General features: G+C 37.8%; 1 protein-coding gene across 2 annotated transcripts in view; it reads right to left on the reverse strand.

The window, feature by feature from the left end:
- GALNT18 (polypeptide N-acetylgalactosaminyltransferase 18) overlaps positions 1-20884 on the reverse strand; it is a 299862-nt gene that overhangs the window by 59903 nt on the left and 219075 nt on the right. For both annotated transcript variants that reach the window (XM_063289471.1, XM_063289470.1), the window contains exons 5-6: positions 19329-19526; positions 13706-13820 (exon numbers count right to left, since the gene is read on the reverse strand). In XM_063289471.1, coding sequence (XP_063145541.1) covers positions 13706-13820; positions 19329-19526 — 313 coding nt within the window. The remainder of the gene's footprint in view (positions 1-13705; positions 13821-19328; positions 19527-20884) is intronic.

Here is a 20884-nt window from a genome sequence, read left to right on the forward strand (position 1 = left end):
AGCTTTGTGCAGGTTGATTAATCCTCTATCTCATACTGACTTCACCATTTATGCTGTGAGAGCCTCTCTTTTTTCCTCTAGAATTTTGCTATATATTCCAAACGAGGGGTGGAGCACTTTTTTGTCTCAAGGATATCAAGCTGTTACAGAAAGCAATAAGACATTATTAATATCAGTACACATTTGTGAAGAATCTTTAAAAACTACCCATAAATTGTTTTGCATTAATAAGACAACAAAACATAAATGAGGCTTCTGAATGTGAACAGATTTTCTCTGGCTGTACATGTCATTTGTTTTCATTGTGTTCATAATACAGAAAACTACAATAAGTTATAACAAAATATAAAGAGACAGAAAGTACAAAACATACAATCGTAAGGGTAACACAGATAAAAGGATATATTCTGTCCTGAAACTTAACATTCCAAAAGTGTATGAATGATGTCCATTTTTGCTTGAGTTCTGTTGGCTTGTAACACAGCAAGATAATTTCACAAACAATGCTAAGGGCCGTATTTTCCTATTCCAATCCCTATGTTAAGGTGGTTTTGCTGCTTCCCAGTGTTTGCAATATTAATCTTAGATGCTATTATTAAAAGTAGGAGAAACAGTAAATTTACCCACTCCATCATTTCTTTAAAGTAGCACATGACTTTTGGGGCTTACACTTCTCTGGTAATTGGTTGCCTGTCATATATAGACTATTACCTAGCACGCTATTCCACACACACACACACACACACACACACACACACACAGACCCTGCAAATTGAATATGAATGCATGGTGAAAAATCTTAGTTATCTTCCAGATTGAGGTGGAGTTTCTTTTTACTTTCATTTCTTTGGTTTCTAGGTTTTTTTTTTAAACCATCTGCTATAATTGCCATAAAATTGCTTTTGTGTGAAGTTTTTCTGACAAGCACATGCAACACAATGGGACAAGAACAAACCCATATATTCTAGTTTTGCTACTTGGCTTAATAAGATGTATATCTGAAAATCTGGTTTTAAGAATACTAAGAAAACATCATTTTACTATTTAATTCAGAATTAAATCTGATAAGACCAAATGCTTAATCACTTTTCCCCCCAAATATTGTCTGAAATTCAGGACAACTCAACAATATCTGTTTATGATCATAATTTCCAGTAAACCGAACAGCAGGGGTCCAACCACATAGGACTGATAAGAACAAAACATGTCAAAAGCTGTGTTTTTTAAAATCAATCTCACTTACGCAATAGTGCTGTTATACCCAATACACATGGATTATGCTAGCCACAGCTGATGTGTTTTCCGTAGCTCAGGGTTCACAGAAGTGTGGATCACAGTTACTATCTCTCACATGAAGGTACACAATGAGGTTGTTTTTGTACCAATGGCTAAAAACTTTGAAAGACCAAGCTTGGCATCTCTATGGAACTAAATTAGAAGCCTACAGATATCCTTGGTGCCATGAACCTCGCTTTCTTTGCATTCCCACCCAAAGCACTGGATTGTCTGGAAGCAGGTAGGTTCATAAATGATGGCCTGTCTATTACTCAGCCTCATTCATAGTCATTCAAAAGATGGCAATAAGATTTTCTGTTCTGTTCTCTTTCTATAGGTCAGTTGGTTTTACATTCCCAATCTGTGTTATTCTTAAACCTGCCTCCAGCCTAATGGGAGAAAGACATTAAATTTGCCTAGGAAGTGTTTTACCACAACTGTATGGCATTTCCCCATTTTTACACATCAGTATATTGTCTGGAAACTATTTCTTCTTCATACTTAAAATGTCATATTATGCCTCTGTAATTCTTGAAGCCCAGTGAAGGGTAAATCTATACAGTGGGGGCTGAACAACAACTCTTGATTTTGAATAGACCTGATCTTTTTAATGAGTTGGAAACAGGAGGTGACATATAAGGTTCTACTTTACCATATCTTTGATTTTGCTATTAATTCTGTAATTTAACTGCAAAATTAAGCTGCACCTGCTTATAATACACACACATACACAATCAGCCTGATTTAACATGTGCTATGATATGGTTTGTAAACAGCAATTACTCAGTTCCTTGGCACACTCCAATTAATCAAACCTGTTGGTCTTCTCTTTCTTGTCTAAACACTGTCAGTCTTTGTTCTATTTCTGAAGTCTCATTAATTACACCACTTCAAGATGCATGAATTCATTTAAAATCTTAAATGTTAAGCAGAAGCTGCCAAGGCAAGGGCTGATACAACTGGCTGACTACACAGAGCTGAGTCAAAATCCAGCCTAATTATTTATAAGGATTAACGTGACTAATATTTTACAAATGTTGACCTAAATGCATCCAGCATGCTAAAATAAACTAAAAATAAAAGTACATGTTTAGGGCTTTAACATTTATCATCCTTTGCTTGATTCTATTCCCATGATATACACAATAGAGACAATAAAAGCAGCTGTCTGAGAATTTATACAGGGGGCAGGGAAGGTTGATTTTGGGCTGAACTAATGTATACTGTGGCTGAGAAAATAACCTAGGAAGATGCCGATTCAGATCTCACTTTTGCTGGGCGCTCACAGAGTGACTCAGGCAACCCATTATTCTCTAGGGCAGCCCATGATTCATTGGGCTGGTGAGAACTGTAGTCCAACAACATTTCAGTGGCTGCATGTTCCCCATCACCAACGGAATCCTTTCAGCTCAGTCTTTGCAGACGCTGTGGATATTTCTGTATAATGCCTAATGCAACTAGAGTCACACCACATCCTGGAGAATATAACTCATACTTTCCCAAAGGCTTGGATATGCTCAGAAGCTTTCCAAATCTCCATCCAACTGTGACTACACAACACAGATGAATACCTTCCAGAAAAAAATTCTAGATAATTCAATATGAAAGGCGGACCCTAAACAGTGCCATTGAAGCCATGGTATGGCCTGCTCATTCCATACTAAATATAGCTCAAGCATGGAAATATAAAAATATCCTAAGCTTCATATGCAGGGCGACAGATTTTCCCATGCTGTTCTTAGTCTGTTTCTTTCATTCTTATGTGGAAGGCATGAAGAGCTACATTTTTAAGTCAGAGGTATATTTTAGCTGCTGTTGCTCTGCTTTTTTATTTATAGTTTTGGGGAATACACATGTGTTCATACATACATACACACACACATTTACAAAGTATATAGTATTTTAAAACATGAGGAATAACACATGAACAAAAACATTCATGAAAGCTAAAATTACTTTTGTAAGCTTTTAGGTCATTTGATGTGACCCCTCCCAAACTTTAGAATTCATTAATAAATGAACAGGTTTTGATAAAGCATCACCAGTCAGCAAAGAATATTTAGAAACAATTTGTTTAATGCTAAATTTGCCTTTGTGTTTATCCCTCTTCTACTCTGTTTTTACTTAATTGCTTCATTCCGTTTTAATTTTACACTGGATTGTACACATTTATTTTGTAATTAGCTTCATGAACCACAACCTTTTACAGTACACTGAGGGCTTCAGCTTGGTGCTCTTTCAGAATTGGGTTTAATTCCACAAAGGACTAGCTTTCTTTCTGAAGACAGTTGCAATGAATATGCAACTGCCTGCAGAAAGGCAGTAGTCTTCATCGTGTCCAGACATAGAAGCAATGTAAAGATATAACAGTGGATTGTTATCCTATCTTGCCTTCTCCTTTCCTTCTCTTAAAAAACTATTAATAATTATTAAGGGATCTAGAGATGGCATGAAGTGGGGCAGAGCATAGGAGGGGAAGAACAGGGATGGAATGGCCACAGGTTAAAGGGAAATGGAAAAAGAAGTATTGAAGTTAGAGAACTCTTTGAAAGATTAGACAATCTCATGTTTGCCTAATATTTGCCTGTTGCATTTGTTCAAAAACCTAGGAAATGGCTTCACCACCCATTTCTTGAATTTACTTCATGATGAAATTGACACCCTTCCAATTGCCCTGCTCACTTTCAATCTATGATCATTAGCATGCAATTTTCAGTGGAAGGGTTTGGATTTGGTACATTAAAATATACTCATCTCTCTCCCACTGTGACCCCCAGAGTATCAAATTGTTTTGTCCAATGACAAAACAAAAGAAATTGGCAGAAAAGTGAAAGCTTCCCCTGTTCTTTTATGGTGGTCAAAATAGCATTTGGATTAGATGTGAACTAGCTGTGTTCACTCACCTTTTCTTGCTTGTGGGACTTTTAAGTAACATGCTTCCTTTCCCCCAAACACTGAGATCATAAAGATGATTCATAGACAATGGGTAATGCTGCCACTATGTATAATTATGCCTGCTGTAGCTACAGGAAGTCTACTAAGGCATTGATGGGGAAAAGAGAAGAAGAGAAAATTATGCCACTGGAGGCATGACACAGAGAAATTGAACCAGCCACTGAAATCAACTTTGCACAGGGAAAAAGGCAATTGGAAACACAGTGATAGAGAAATAATTCTTGTACTATTTTCAAACTAGGACTGTTTCTATCATAAAATGCCAATAATTTTGAAATCATATCCCCCAATCCTTTAGTCAGTAGGGTCCATGATATTCAGGCCCTGAAGTACTTTTTTTAATTATTCTAAATGACATGGAAATTTACTGAAGAAACTTCAGCTAAGTCCTAGGAAATATTTCACATGTCAAACTCCTGCTCCATATCAATAACAGAAAAAAGGTTGCAGATGAAGGTTTTCCCCACTAGTCCATCACTATGCTGGGCGGGGGGGAACCCTTTGCCTGCTTATTATTATCCAGCAATTACAGTGTTACACTGGAGGGTGAAAAGTTGGCAATCTTATTTATGAGAGTGACCTATGAAACTCTTTTTGATCTTACAATCCTAGAAGGAGGGCATACTGTACATTGAAACAGATCTCTAGTGTGACAAGCAAAGAACTTTGTTTGAATCTCTGGAGAGTGACTAGCAGTTAGTGAAAAACAAAACACTTCACCATCAGAACAGAGCTCTCTAGCTCATCAACGGTTAGCATCAGGATGGGAGACAAAGCAGGCACTCTGCTCACATGGGGACAATCCTCACTGAATTGAGACACATTGTTTAAAAAAAATCCATAGATGCAGGTTGAGAAATAATTCCAATAATTTGAACTGAAATCCAAAACATCTCATCACAACTGAGAAGTTGTGCACATTTTATGCAAATCTGTGTCATGCTTTCCTTGCTTCTGAATTTGCTCAGTTTAGGCAATACCGTATGTTCATCCTGGTGGGCATACTGTTATGCTGGGTAAGAAGTGGAGTAGGAGAATCAGGAAGAGATATCTCTTCCCTATCTTAGGTGAACAGATGACTGCTGGATTTCTATTGTTCATCTTTGGAACCACCTCTGTGAAATGTTAATTAGTCCATGAGACAGACAAAACCTAAGATCAGAACATCATTTTTTTCTGCCCATTACCCAGTAGACTAGGGGACAGAGGAGGTCTGAAGTACAGTGAGGCATGGAAGAAGCAACTAAGCAGCAAGGAATTATAACAAGTAATAAGGATGGAGTGATTTGTGTTATGGGAATAAGGCAAGAGACATATCTCTGAAGTGAAAGGTGAAAGATAAATGAGTGAGGTATCAGAAAATGGTAGTCCCCTGCTACTGAAGTTAAAATTTCACAAGAGGAATAATGTCCTACAGTGCAGTTTATAATGGATAGACTTGTTGTTATGATGATTTATTTATAAACTCAGCTCTTTGCAAAGAACATTGTTTTTATGACTTTCTATAAAATGAACTTAAGATTTTGGTATAGTGCTTTTCTTTGACATATTGATGCGACATGAAACTCATTTTATGGTTATCTGCATTCTATGTAGTTATATTTGCAAGTCTAAAAGCCTTGGAACTCTCATTTTCATAAACTAGAAATAAGAGTAATCAAAGCAGCCTAATATCCACGCTATAATTATGCAATGATAAAGAATATATTGGCTGTATGCCTCATGGAATAATTATTATTCATAAGTGCTGCAAGGCATCGATGCCATATGCCTGCAAAATGTTTTGTATCATCTTATTAGACTGGAACAATTCTAGCACAATGAGGCTACCTCTGGAGCTGTGATTGTGAACAACCTGACACACTGTTACACTGCATGACAACAGTAGAATAACAAAACAAATGAAATGACTCTACCACAGTCAATCACATGAATAAAAAATAATGTATATATAGGAACTAGATAGAGAAGAAGACATTTCATGATGGCCAGTAAATGTTCCTCTACATCTACAAAATCAACAACAGAAAACATGCTTAATTTTTCTTTCTCCTTATGGATTAAGGCACTTTAGGGCACATCATTTCACTGGGCTCATGTGTTAATTGGATTGTCTTTCCTTTAGCAACCCAGAACCACCAAGCAGGCACAACATTTCAATAGTTAAGAAGATAACACTAGCATATTTCTAAGCACATTTATCTAGGACTGAAATATGATTTATTTTAATCAGATTTACAATGCAGTGGTAGGGAGGTCAATTCAATGGTTCCAATTCAATATTTTCTCCTATACACAGGCTTTGCATGGTTTAAAACAGGGACCAATAATTTGTCTCTGCAGGACTGCCTGCAAATCCTCAATCTCTTTTCCTGGAGCCCTCTCTGTCCAAAAGACATTAGCATGGTTTCCCATCATTTTAGGCCGGAAATACATGACAGCTGCACTCTAAGCCTTACAAAATGATGAACATGGGTAAAAATAGCTCTTTTTCAACAAAACAGAAAATCCAAGTGATTTGTTTTGTCTTCTGCAGATAAAGTTTTGTGAGGCCCGCAGCCACTAAAAAATTGTTCACCCTAGTTTAAAATGTAAATGTTTTTAAAAGGGGACCAGACAAATTCATGGAATGACTATGAGTCTTAATGGATGTTTGCTATCTCTGGAATCAAGGAGATTTATTACTGTTGGTTTGCCTGCAAATCAGACTTGACACCTGGCAACCACATGGACAAGCCAATGCAGTTTTCCAGGCAACTTTTTGGAAGTAGTTTGCCACTGCCATCTTCCTAGGGCTGAAAGGGAGTGAATGGCCCAAAGTCACCAGCTGACTTTGTGCCCAAGGTAGGACTAGAACTCAGGTTTCTCCATTCCTAGTCCAGTACCTTAACCACTAGACCAAACTGGCTTTCAGAATCATTAAGTAGCATATATTAAGTACCAGTTGATAAGAAGCAACAGTAAAAGAGGGCTATTACCCTACTGCCCTTTCTCATGAACTTCCTTATTGCATCAGGTTGTTGTTCAATATATGATACTGGAAATTGAACTAGATAAGCCTTTGACTTACAATAGCATGTTATAAGTGTCATTTGATCTGCTTAACTAAAAATGCCCATGCCTATCAATGAAAACTCCTGGAAGAGATTGTCAATACACTCTGGAAACGTGCTAAGGTTTTTTTTTAGAATTTTTTTATCCCGCCTTTATTATTTTTCTGAGAGAGAGTGACTGGCCACCCAAGGTCACCCAGCCAGCTTTCATGCCTAACGTGGGACTAGAACTCACAGTCTCCTGGTTTCTAGCCCAGCACCTTAACTATCCCAGTTTGTAAGACAGAATAGGGTAATTCAAAATGAATTTTCTTTTTTCTGTGCTGAAGCAGATAGGTCTGAACTTGTTCTGGTCAAGAGTCTGGACCTCTACAAAGTTATGATCTCCTGGAGCCTTGGCAGGAAATTAACTTTTTAGTTGTTTGCATAAAATGAAAGAAGAAAAGGGGAGCTTTATTTATTAAGGGGAGAGAGAGAGAGAAAGAAAGAGACTGATGGTGCACATAACCTCAGCCTCCCTTCTCTTCACACTGGCAGTCCTCAAATCATAATGACCATTGCTTTCAGGAAATCATTGAATTTCTATTAAGTGGTAGTAGGAAGATGGTAAGGTGGAGAAAGAGATCTTTAGCTCTACAATGTGGTTATGCTTCATTGTTGCTGACCTCTGAACTGGAAAGGCCCTGTGACAACAGTTTCTGAATGCATTAGCTACTTGACATGGTCTAAGAACTGATCCATTTTATGGAAGAAGACCAGCAAATTAATCCCTTACTCTTTCACCTCCACACCTAACAATCAGCTCCAACATTTTTAGAAAAGGACATAATCAATCCTTATAAATACCTCTTCCTACTGTCCAACTCCCCTGCTCTACCTCCCCCCTGCCACACACAACCTATTTGAAGGTGCTACCTGTGTTACCCCCAGCAAAGGAAATAATACCGACAATTATTATCACATCTGTTCCCAAACAACCATCGTAAAGATTTTAAAGGCATGCAACTCAAAAGCAGCTACATCAATTCCTGTGAAATATGGGAAGCTTTAGCCATTATAAACCTCAGATTTGTTTGAAAATTTCAACACAACTGCTCCAATATACCAAGCAATTTAGAACTTTTCTAAATCTCAGGACAGAAACTATTCCTCAGGTTGTGCCTGTTGTGCATTTTGAGATAGGAGCAAGGAAGTCCTATCTCAATATGCACAACAGGTCCCTACCCTTTAAAGTTGCTTGTTTTCATGTTCATCATAACTCTTACTTTCTCTGTTCTTTGGACCTTTTTGCAGTGGGCAGTATTTCATCATACAGATATCGATCCATGACTTTTAATCTAACCGTATTTTAAAATTACGCCCTATGTACTAATTTTTTTCCCTTCATTTTGGAAGGTATTGTTCATGAGCAAATGGAGATCTTGTTAACTTTCCCAAGACTCATTTCTTAGTTGCAGACTTATTCTGCAAAGGGGACAAAAACAAAAGGATACATTTGCATTCTCTAACATCTACTGTATTGTTTCTCATAAGGTTGCATTATAAATATTCATTAATCAGCTATAACTTAGGTTAGTACTATGTGAAATGCTAGAGGTATAACGTTAGAATTATCAGTTCATTATAGCCCTGTAACGTATTTTGATGCCGTTACACCACTGTAATGTATTTTGATGCAGCTAGAAGCAGAATTTTTTGTTACCCTTGCATACTATAGAGTTTTAAATGTGAAAATATTTTTATATGAGTCAGGTTGGGCATCTGTGGAGAGATAACAATAACACTGAGTTTTATTTAAAAGATCAAGCAGATATTCCAAAGTTTTAGTCACACAAAACCATGCGCCTTTATCTTGCCCTGTCCACCAGTGTTAACTTCAGCACGCTGGACAAGCTGAATTGTCTGCCCAGCATATTACTTGAGAGATTTGGGGCCATATTCTGTCATGAAAATTATTAGGAAAGTCTCATATGGACGATTGATCAAATTCCTTGCCAGTGTACAGAACTATCAAGTCACTCAGCTCAACACACAGTGCACAAATTCAAAAAGAGAAACCAGCTTTCTGTGGAGCTGTCCTGACTCTGTCCTGACTCACTGATAGCTGCTAAGGAAGATGTATTCATCTCTTGTCTCTGATATACTGTATCTTTGCAAAGAATTTGACAAGTCCAAGGAAAAACAGGAATTAGGGGAGTATAAAATGAAAGTGTCTAGAGTTCTTTTGCAGCCTCCATTGTGTATGAAGTTTTACATAACCATTTGTGCCTTCCTAATTTTCTTTTATTAAATATATTTCTCAGCAGCCTTTGAACATCATAGTCTTGCTTTCAACAGGGTACTACCAAAGTACTACATTTAGAGAAGAAAAATGTAGGGTACATGTACAAGGAGGAGGATTCATAGGCTGGAAGCACAACATTGGAGATGGACGTTGGTAGATCACTGACAACATGCTGAACATGAGCCAGCAGTGTAAAGCATCTGCTAGAAGGGCTAACACAGTTCTGCAATGCATTAGAAGAAGTACTGCATCTAAGACATGCAAAGTACTTATTCCCCTCTACTCTTCACTGATGAGACCATATCTGCAGTATGGTGTAAGATTCTGGGCACCACATTTCCAGAAGGACATTGACAGGCTGGATGATCAGGGACTTGAAGACCTTCCATATGAGAACAGCCAGAGGAACTTGGGATGTACATTCTAGAGAAAAGAAGACTAAGGGTAGATATGATATCAGTGTCCAGGTACATAAAAGGGGGCCAAAGGGAAGATGGTTAGGAACTATTTCACATTGCCACAGAAACAAGGAAAAGGAATAGGGGTGTAAGTTGCAGCTGTCTAGATTTCATTTAAATATAAGGATAAACCTTCTGATGGCAAAATCTGAAACAATCTACTTATGGAGATCGTGGGTTTCCCATAATGTTTTTAAGGGTAGACACTACCAAAGGTTGGACTACTTAATCCTTGTAGTCTCCTCAACCACCACAATTCTACAAGTCTATGACTTTTAATGTAGAATAGTAGAATTCAGCACCTGAAATTTCATCCATTTTAAAATAAACCACTTAATCAAAATCCAGAGCGAACAAATATGTTTTTAAACTTTTCAAAGCTGCCACAGGTGAAGCCACCCATTAATTTTCCTCAGGGAGGCTATTCCACAAGCTAGGGCCCTTTTCTCTCACTGGTGCTAGCCAATACAGTAAACCCTTCATTTTATAGACCATAATTCAGCAGACTTGAGTGTAATCTGAATTGAAATCCATTGTTTGGTGAATCAGTCTGCACAATGTTTGTACATTTTATAGACATTTGACATATATTACCTATATGTTATGCATGTGAAAAAAACCATTTGCCATGTAATGGACATTCAGCTGTAACACACACCCCTTCCTCCCATTAGTCTGTTATGGTATTAATCTTAGTAATGGGCCAAAAAGAAGGTCATCTGGAGAGAATATTAAAACAGAATCATATGAGCGTGGGTGGTCCTTTGATTCAGCTGGGTCTAATCTGTTAAAGGTTTAAAAGTCAGTACAGGGGTTTGAATTGGGCCAGAAATGCACAGCCAGCTAATGCATTGTAATATAACCCTGTAACTTAGCTGCAGTGAAGATGTAAACAGCCACATTCTGGAGAAAGTGAAGCTTGTTTCTTACAAGGATTACATTAAGAAGTACAGTCTGAAAGAAATTAAAGCATGTATAATTGACTCAGTTCAGTTTTCCCCATATACAGTCACAACTAACATGCTAACCAAGGCTGGTAAAAGACATGAATTACTTCCACCAATGATACTCGGTTAACACAGACAGAAAGACAGAAAGGAAGATCAGAATAACCTCCAAACTATGGACTTGGCTGTTTACAAGGAAAACAATCATATTCTTCTATCCAGAGAAGAACATTACCCAGAATTTCTGTCCATTTCCAGAAATGCCTCCAAGAACATATTCAGGAATTTTACAGCCTCTAGAGGATTAGTATGCGGATATTATAGAGAGAGCTGTGTGTCACTATCATATTGGTGATACTGCTGCTCAGGCTTTTGGATAATGCTGTTCAATGGTTTTATGCAGATGATTAGTGACATAGGATGCAGATAAGACCCTTATGGCAGATAGAAGACTATGGGGCCCAGCAGAGGTCCTTGAGCACAAGCTTCTGACCAACCAAGAATGATAGGATGTATCAGAAGCTTATTTCTTTTAAACTCGACCCAATCAGCCATGCCTTGAAATGGATTGTGGTTTTTAGAATTTGGCTATAAAGTATGATTATAAAAGCCACTGAAGGTGAAGATCCAATGTGTGCAATTAAACTTTGTATAACGTGATCCCCTCCTTGTTTTAGTAAAATTATTTGAAGAAATCCTGCTGTCTTTCTAGGAATACTTTTAGTGGGGATGTTAAATGGAACCCCATAACATCATCATCATTATCATCAATGAATCAGGAACAGAAATACTTTTTAGAAGACTTTATGGAGCAGAAAAGTAGGCAGCCATCTGGAATCTGTAGCCATTGTTAAAATAACAAGATGCTAACAAGATAAGTGAAAGTGTTACCCCCAAGAATGTAAAGCAGCTGCTAGGAGGTTAACAGGGAAAAGAATTATGGCTGCCAGCACTGGGAACCAAGGTCTTCTAGATAAAATGGGAAAGAAAATATCTGAAGAGGAATAAGTGTAAAAGGCCTCTTGTACTAGAGAAAACCTCACTGTTTAAAGTGTTGACTTCATTTACCTTGCATTTTATAGACTACTCATAGAATCCAAAGAGTAATCAAATATGCCAGTTGCCAAAAGATACAGGTGAATATCCTGATAAGCATAATGGTATTAGAGAACAATGCAATGATCCAGAACTAGTGTCGATTAAAATGGTAATATGCTACAGTTAAAACCTTATGAGCATATAATCATGGATTGGAAAATTCATATTCAAGGAGCTAATACAAAAGATAATCAGATATCTTTTGACAAGCTGATTTAACATCAAAATCTCAAATGTTTTAGTCTTATTTTCAGCATGATATAATGGCTTACTGATTGGCTATCTTCTTGACTTTAAACATCTTATTTTTCATAATAGTAAAATAATCATGTTTTACTTCAGTTGCTGAGAAAGCAATTTATTGATCAATTAAGGAATAATACTGAATCTAGGACATAACTGTAATGGTATGTGGGAATAACCTTGAGGGATGAGGGGAAGAGATTCTGCCTAGGGAATAATCAGATAAAAGAGGGAGAAGCCCACAGCAGCTTAACAGAGAAAGGAACGTAGGAAGTATTTGCCCTAATTGACCAGGCTGTAGAAAGAGACAGTGGGAGATTTGTATTTTCAAACTTTCAGGTTCTGTTAATGTAGCCTTACAATAAAGTAGAATTTGCTCATCTGGTTGTGTTTCCTGTCTGGTTACCTGGGAGGGCTGACAATAATCTACAACTTCTTAGGTATTCTTTAAGTTAGCACTTTTTGATAAACAGAAAGCATGTAGAGGATGCCATTCTCAGATGTTTGCTTATGGGATAATTTGCACTTATAGTAAGTTTCTCTCTTCAAAACAAAGTTTTAGAAGACGCTAGCACCCTGCTGTAGAGATGGGGGTGAAATGCAGACCAGCACAGAATTGGTCTACTGTACCAACTACACAGTCAGCACTGAATGGCTCATGTTGTAAGATCCCCAAAACCAAAAGTTTTAAACTTTAATAGTTTTAAACTTGGCTGGAAACTGATGGAGGTGAGAGGAAGAAGGATTAGGTGAGAACCGAGAGACACTAGGACACTTGAAGTCTTATAAAGTCCAGCCGGAAGAAGGTTCACCCTAGGAGGAGAATGGCAAAACACCCTTTGATTGACCCTCAGCCTTTCATAGCGAGGGAGATATGGAGAGTGCTGGGCTAACCTATCAATTCCTAGTGGATCAGGAAAACCAGAAACAGAGGAGGAAAAGCAGTAATGAATGAAGTGGGGGAATTATCACACCATTAGCCAGTTTGAATCATTGTTAAAAACAACAACAACAAACAGCTTCCTATTTCCCAAGCTTTTATCTTCTGAAAGACAATCAAACACCTATCTGATGGTAACAGTTCCTGCAAATGTTTATAAAATTTGGTGATACAGTTTTTGACTTTTTCCATGAAAGGAACCAAATATGTTATGCACTGTAAAGAACCAACTAAGGAATATACTTTTTGCATTCAATAAGTTTGACTTCTTCAGCTTTTCAATACATAAAAATGTTATTGCCAACATTGAAATTAATGGTTATTTTTATCAAAAAAATCTAATTTTTTGTAAAAATGCATATTTCTAATTCTTTGTATTTATTGTTTGTGATGTCTTGCTTGCAGATACCAAGGACAACTAAAAGAACTGGTTTATTTTTATGGTTCCTTACTCTGATCCCAAGTTCCACATTTTCACCTCCATAGACCTCCATGCCTTCATCTAGTAGACCAATTTCTTGGAAATACTCCCTGTCTACCATGAAACATCCGATCAGTGCTGGACTCCTGAAAAAAAAAAGCAATAATGTAAACATACAAATAGATTTTGGATATATATCATTTAAGGCAAACCCACATTCATGAACTCAGAGCAGTTCATTCTCTCATCTTCAGCAATACGATAAATTAACATGGACTTTATATAAACTTTGCTTTTTGACATAAACAAAGATATTCCTTTCTGGACTAGTTAAAAATCAATACCCATCTCTAACACTAGTGAGATGTTCCATGTTGTGGTATTTATTTATTAATTTAATCAATTTATATAGCCTCCCATCCCTCTATTGGGACTTAAGCATGAAAACATATAAATATTGATAAAACTACTGAAGAATTCCACCGATACAGGTCTCTACCTCTGAAGAATCCCACTGTTTGGCCTCTCCTTCTCAAAACTTCTAGGCAACTTGAAGGCCCAACACAACTAAAGGAAAACCAGTTGGGGAAATTGTGTTAAGGTCTCCATCCCGATCCTTTCTCAATAATAAGCAGATAGCTTTATTATAAAGGTAAAGGTAAAGGTTTCCCTTGACGTAAAGTCCAGTCGTGTCCGACTCTAGGGGGCGGTGCTCATCTCCGTTTCTAAGCCTTGGAGCCGGCGTTGTCATAGACACTTCCGGGTCATGTGGCCGGCATGACTCACGGAATGCCGTTACCTTCCCGCCGAAGCGGTACCAATTAATCTACTCACATTTGCATGTTTTCGAACTGCTTGGTGTGCAGGAGCTGGGATTAACAACGGGAGCTCACCCCGCCGCGCGGTTTCGAACCGCCGACCTTCCGATCGACAGCTCAGCGGTTTAACCCGCAGCGCCACCACGTCCCTTTTAGCTTTATTATACTGCTATCCTAATTTTCCTTTGGAAACCTCATTTTTCTTCAAAGATTCCTATGTGGACACCAATGCCAGTCTTTCCGATGATTCCAAAGTAATGGAATCACTTGCTCTCCAATAAATGACTGGAGACCAGCATTTTTGACTGATTGTGATACGGATATAGAGGCTGCCTGAATGTCATGCGTATGCTTTATTAAGATGACACGCATGGAAATGCAACTGCACTGAGAACAGCAACCAAATTTCTACCACAATTTATATATGTGTCTGTATGTGTGTGCTATGTTTACAATTTTCAGTAAATGAATGGATAAGGGAAGGGAAGAGCTATCAGGCAATCACAATCTTGCTCTCTTCCTTCCATGATTTTACTGTACCTCCTTTCCATATTGAGCTTGCATCAACCTTAAGTGGGTTTTATAAAAAGTTGGCAAAGCAATCACAAAAGCAGGCAGGGCAAACTCTGCATTATGCATATGGTATTACCCATTTGGCTTTCACATGACTGAGAATGAAAATAACACAGGAATAGCACTTATGTGCTAACATGTACACACTGTTAAATATATGAAAACTTCAACATGGGTGTCTTTGCTATATATGTGATAGAGCAGTATAGCACTTCAGATTCAAAAGCAAATGATGCTTTGGGATGCAGGGGAATGGACAGATAGCACCTGTCTGCAACTCCTTCAACCAAATGCACATATATTTTCCAGGGAATCACACAACAGTTGAAAAAGGCACAGTTGTTTTAAGGAGTTGCAAAACAAGTACCCCATGTGCTCCAAAGCACCTTTGTGTCATTGAATCAGAATCTAATATTTGGGCATCAGATTGAGTAAGACATTACTTTAATATCTGAAGGACAGAGCTTATAAACACAGAGCCTGTTTCAGTTTTCCTATAGTTTTATTTATTTATACACCTATTTTGCTTCCTCCAAAGATTTCTGGTATAGGGCTACAGGACAATCTCACAGAGGGATGTAAGGATGATCTCTGTAAAAGTTCCAGTGCTATTTGTTCATATTTACCTAGATATAAACATATAAAAGCAAATGCAAGTTCACATTTTTTCCTTTTGGCTTACTGAACTAAATTTTCACACACACACACACACACAGAAACGGCGGGGGGGATCCAGCTGAAAATGTAGCTGGCTAGACAAGATGTGAGTTCCAAAAGAACTGAACCAGCAAGCCCACCATACATGATACCTCACTCTATGTGATGGCTCCAAAGTACTACAGTTCCCATCCACTTTTAAAACTTCCAACAGAGCTTGGACAGTTCCAGCCCAGCACTCTCCTCATGCCTCCTGGTAGTTTTTCACCAGCCATATCCAGTTCACATGAGAACTGGATCTTGTTTTGAGAACTACAACATGTTTTGAAAATGGTTTTCTTCTTCTGAGCACCACCCCCTATTGTCTCTTCTCAGAAATATTCATTCTGGAATTTTTTTCCCCACACACTGCATAAGCTGAAATCTTACAGAAAAGCCATCCTGGCTGTACGGTCTGCTTTTAGTGCTTTCATGTATTCTTTCTTTTGTACATCTCCATTCAGACCTTCACATGCCATACACACGCCTGTAGCCAGCCACAGATAAATACAGATGATAACTACATAGTAAAACCAGTAACATTTGGGTAACATGTATTGGATTCCAATGCTATCACAATTTTTAAGACTGATTTATTCAGTGCAGCTTGCACACAACATGGCATCTCCATTGCTTATGGTACTCAACAACTCATTTCATTGTGCTTGCAGCCATTGTGCCTCTTGCAGCCATTTCAATTACTGCCATGCCTTTCCTGAGCTTATCTTCAGGAAAATCCAGACATTTGGGCAATCAGTCTGATGAGTTTGGAATGCGTTGAAGTGGGAGTCAGGGCCACATGGTATTTATATAGCAAGGGAGGAAAGAGTTTTATTTTTTTTTTCATCCTAGTATAAACTTTGACATGCGGGTGAGAAAGAGAGAAATGTCACTATTGTCATTATGCGAGTAAAAGAAGAGCATGGAGACAACTGGATTCTAATTAAAGGAGTTCAGGAGTTGTTAGAGAAGAGAAGAAACAATTTAGCATTCATCATGACAATGAAGATCAAGCTGCGATAAAGGGAGGCATCTGTTCCTGAAGTGATCATAAGATTTCCAAAATCACGAATCCTAAAATTTCCCCTTTCTCCTTATGCAGATCAGAGTCTCTGTGATGATAACAAAACTACAGGAAGCTGAGAAGTCTGGAATGAAGAAACTGTCAGTCAGTCACTAATATTATCTTTCAGATCTGTAATGAACACTTTTCTGATTTTTTTTTTTTTTTTACTGTGCAATGGAACTATTTTCAAAAATATGCTGATGAGATGTTAATGCATTAAACATTCACGTTTTTATTCTATTTATTGCCAGATGTGTCCTTCCCTTTACTTGTAAATAATCAAATTACTCTACATAATGTAATTAAATTTTGGTGAGAAAAACTAAACAGCATTGAACCATTCCTGCTGTTTAAAATGAACATATATATCACCTCCTTACCCCTCATTCAACATGGCACCTTAAACCACAGTTAGTGGTTGTTCTACATATAAGTGTATCATTGAAATGTAGAGCAGCTACCATTTCTAGTTAGTATGACTGCAATTTGAAACCAGTTTTGCATTTGGCCAGCACACTGAACTATCAAAGAGCCACTGACCATGGTTATGTAACTATTTAGGAGGGACACAGTCTAGCTGAAGTTATTGACCATGTCATGAAAATTATCTCAATTTATCATTACATAAATATGCTTCTACTAGAAGTGAAAATGTCTTAGTAGAGCCACAGGGTATTAACTACCTTATGCCATACACTTCCAACCTAGACATTTCATTTCTTTGGGTCCTGGAGTGAGTTTCTAAACATTATGACCAGTATATCTCAATCTGTCTGATTAATCTCCCTTTAATCTCCCTTTATGATCTACAAGGAAGTGCTTTAAATCCAGAGGTGTCCACAGGATTGAAAGCTTTCATCAAAATGATGAGGAGTGCTGTGCCATAAGCTCTGCCACTTTTATGTATGCAACGTCATGATGTACATACCAAAGGTATGAGGTTTCAGTCACACTGTCATGATGCTGCCTTCTTCATTTGTCCCCACCCCTCTGCAGACACCTGGGTATGAAATCCAGAAGACCCACAGGTACTGATACCAGTACTGGTCCAGAACTGAACAGTGATCTCATTTCTTATTTACTCTTAATATGATGGCAAAATCTGTCTTGTGATATTTCAAAAGTTTTCTGCCACAGTGAAAGATTTTGCTGCTTTATTCCCAGGGTACTCAGATTTCATTGTGAATTTCTCTTGATGGAGTTTTGGAGATTACTTTACTGTTGGCAGTGGCAGGAGGCTAATGCTGATGTTTCTGTTACATGTTTTTCCATCAGTCTGAAGCTTCCCTGGTTGCCCTCACTTCCTAAATTAAGAAAGTCCATTGGGAGGTGATTCTTTATGATGCTTCCCTTGATATTTAATGGCAACATAAGATGCCAGACTGCTGGAGAGATCACTGCAAAATGAAAAACAGATCATCCAGATGCATCTCTTGTGCAGCTAAATCAGGACTAGAATAGAATACTCCACCCATGCATATTTCATACAATACTCTTCTCTTTTGCAAACAAACGAACAAACAAACCATGACTTTCTTTCATCAAATTGAAATTAAAAATAAGCACATGGAAGAATTTTTCTACATGATACTACCTATCAGGGATATATGGTTTCCTCCTTAGTTTTTTTTTTTAATTGTCTCTTTTGAATGGTGTGTAAATGTGGTTTATCAAGGAAATAAAAAAGCTAAGAAGAAAACAAAAAAGACCAGAATACATCCTCTCCAGCAGCCAACACCCAGATAAGCAGGGATTAACACCAGGCAAACAGTCAAGCAGAAAACAATACCCTAATCAAGGAATTACCAAGGAGAAAACCACACACACAAACACACACCCCAACACTGGCCGGGCAAGCTACTGCATACAAACAGGGAGCAAACCCCACACTCACCAGCACTGATGGTGTTACCTAGTCGGGGAATGAAACTTCTGCAAGCAAACAACCAAGCTCAGGAAGCACTAAGAACTCTAGGGATTGTTGCTGAAAACAAATTGATACTTCTTCCAGTCAATTTCCTGCTGATATGATAGTTGTGGACAATTCATTGAATAATGTACGTGACATCACTTACTACAAGACATGATTGCAGAAGTGAAGACATCTGCCTCAGTTGTAACACTGCAGAAGCAGCTTCAGTGTACTTGAGCCAGACTGAGGATTGTACAGATGTTATGGATCTATGGATCAGCAACCTTTCAAATTCTACGTGCCGTCACCATCTCACACAATGGCCTTGGTGCTCCCTGCCTAAATCTCTGGAGACCACATATCTTATAAGCAGTGCTGACTTCAGAAGATTTTATCTTTTTAACAATTTAAAATTATTTCAATTTCATTCTGGAGTCTATAGGCATGACAAGCATATGGTGCTTATAGGCGCTGGCTTACCAAACTTGAGAGAGTATCTAACCATATCAGAGGACCAAAACTTGGCTATTAATTCTTTTGGCCTTTTAATTCTGCTTTTCACGAAAATTTGCTCAAACATGCACATTACCTTATAGGAGCAGTAGCGTTTTCCAACCTCCACCACGATTTTGGTGGATTTAGATATCGACACCATAATTCCCAATCAAATCCTTGGGCAGATAGAGGGTATTCTTCTAGTTCAAAGTTGTCATATTTGATATTATCAAATGATGGAGAAATTACTCGTCTTCTGTCTTCTTTTATCCTGGTGAGTACCGGTTCGGCCCTTAAGAAAAGGAAGATGATCAGTTTGTTTCAACAGTGATAGATGATTCCTACCTTTGACCCATGCACCCCGCTGCCCACACACATATACACACATACATACATACAAACAAGAGAATGTAAGAAATTGTTTACTGAATAAATACTTCTATCCTTTTAAAGTCTTTTATCAAAATAGAAACAAAAGTGAGTGACAGGGAAGCTGTTAATTAAGATGTCTAAATAACAGATGGGAAGGTCAAATAATTAAAGGTAACTGATAGATGCTAATGGAGTCAACACTGCAACAGTAATCAGTGCTGGCCTTTCAAGTTCTAAACAGCAGAAGCTTAATTACAACATGTTGTGAAGCTCCCATAGCAATGGAATACTAGATTCCATGTAGCAAATGCCTCCCTTGACATTATTTTTATACAAAATACAGTATAATTATAGCTATTAATGAGGAAGATAGCCAACACATTAGGTATTGCATTTGAAAAGAATGAAGGTTTTGTTGTCTTCAAATAGTGCTTTGTTTCCTAAAATCTGTTCCTTGACTGTTTCTAAAACTATAGCCTGAGTGGACAAATAGGCAGGAAATATTTACTGATGTAGCCAGAAGGAATATTTAGAATTTTCATAGGTGGAGCATTATGACTTAGGCATTATATTTGTCTGAACCACTTAGGTTGAAAAAGAAAACATATTTTGCAAACCATCCCACCTACATGGGGAAAGGGTACTCAGGATGAACTCAGAGTAATTGTCTTTTTCAACCAACTAGAGATGGTTGAAAAAGGGGTTCAGCCATGGGCATGCCAGGGGGACACATGATGCCATGAGCACAATGATGTAATCATGCAAGTGACACAAATTATGTCATTTGCATTTGCCACAATGCAACTGGCACAAATGACATAACTGAAGGATTTGCACAATGATGTCCTGATACTTGTAACATCAGTGTAGCTTCTGTCAGAAGCCCATGGGGATTATTCAAACATCATTTCCCAGCTTGGTGCCTTTCAGATATATTGTTCTGCGACTACTGCTGTTACTGCCCAGAATTTAACCTCACTGGATGGACTCCAGTCATCAAGAAAAATATTCATAAACATAATAAAGGTGGGATAGAAAAATAAAATAAATAAATAAATAAATATTACAAGGTAAATATATGGATTTAAATCACTAGCTTAAATTTTTACTAGTAGTTACTTCTAAAGAATGATGCATATTGTTTTATTAATGACATCAATAAGAGATTGGCCCCATCTCTGCCAACCTTCTGGAAATTCCTTAAAACCTGGCTGCATCAACAGGGCTGGAGGTTGCAAGGGAATAGTGATCTGATGAGGTGACTCTATTGTTCGTAAT

Source organism: Candoia aspera, chromosome 1 (assembly GCF_035149785.1).
Source record: "Candoia aspera isolate rCanAsp1 chromosome 1, rCanAsp1.hap2, whole genome shotgun sequence".
NCBI lineage: Eukaryota > Metazoa > Chordata > Lepidosauria > Squamata > Boidae > Candoia > Candoia aspera.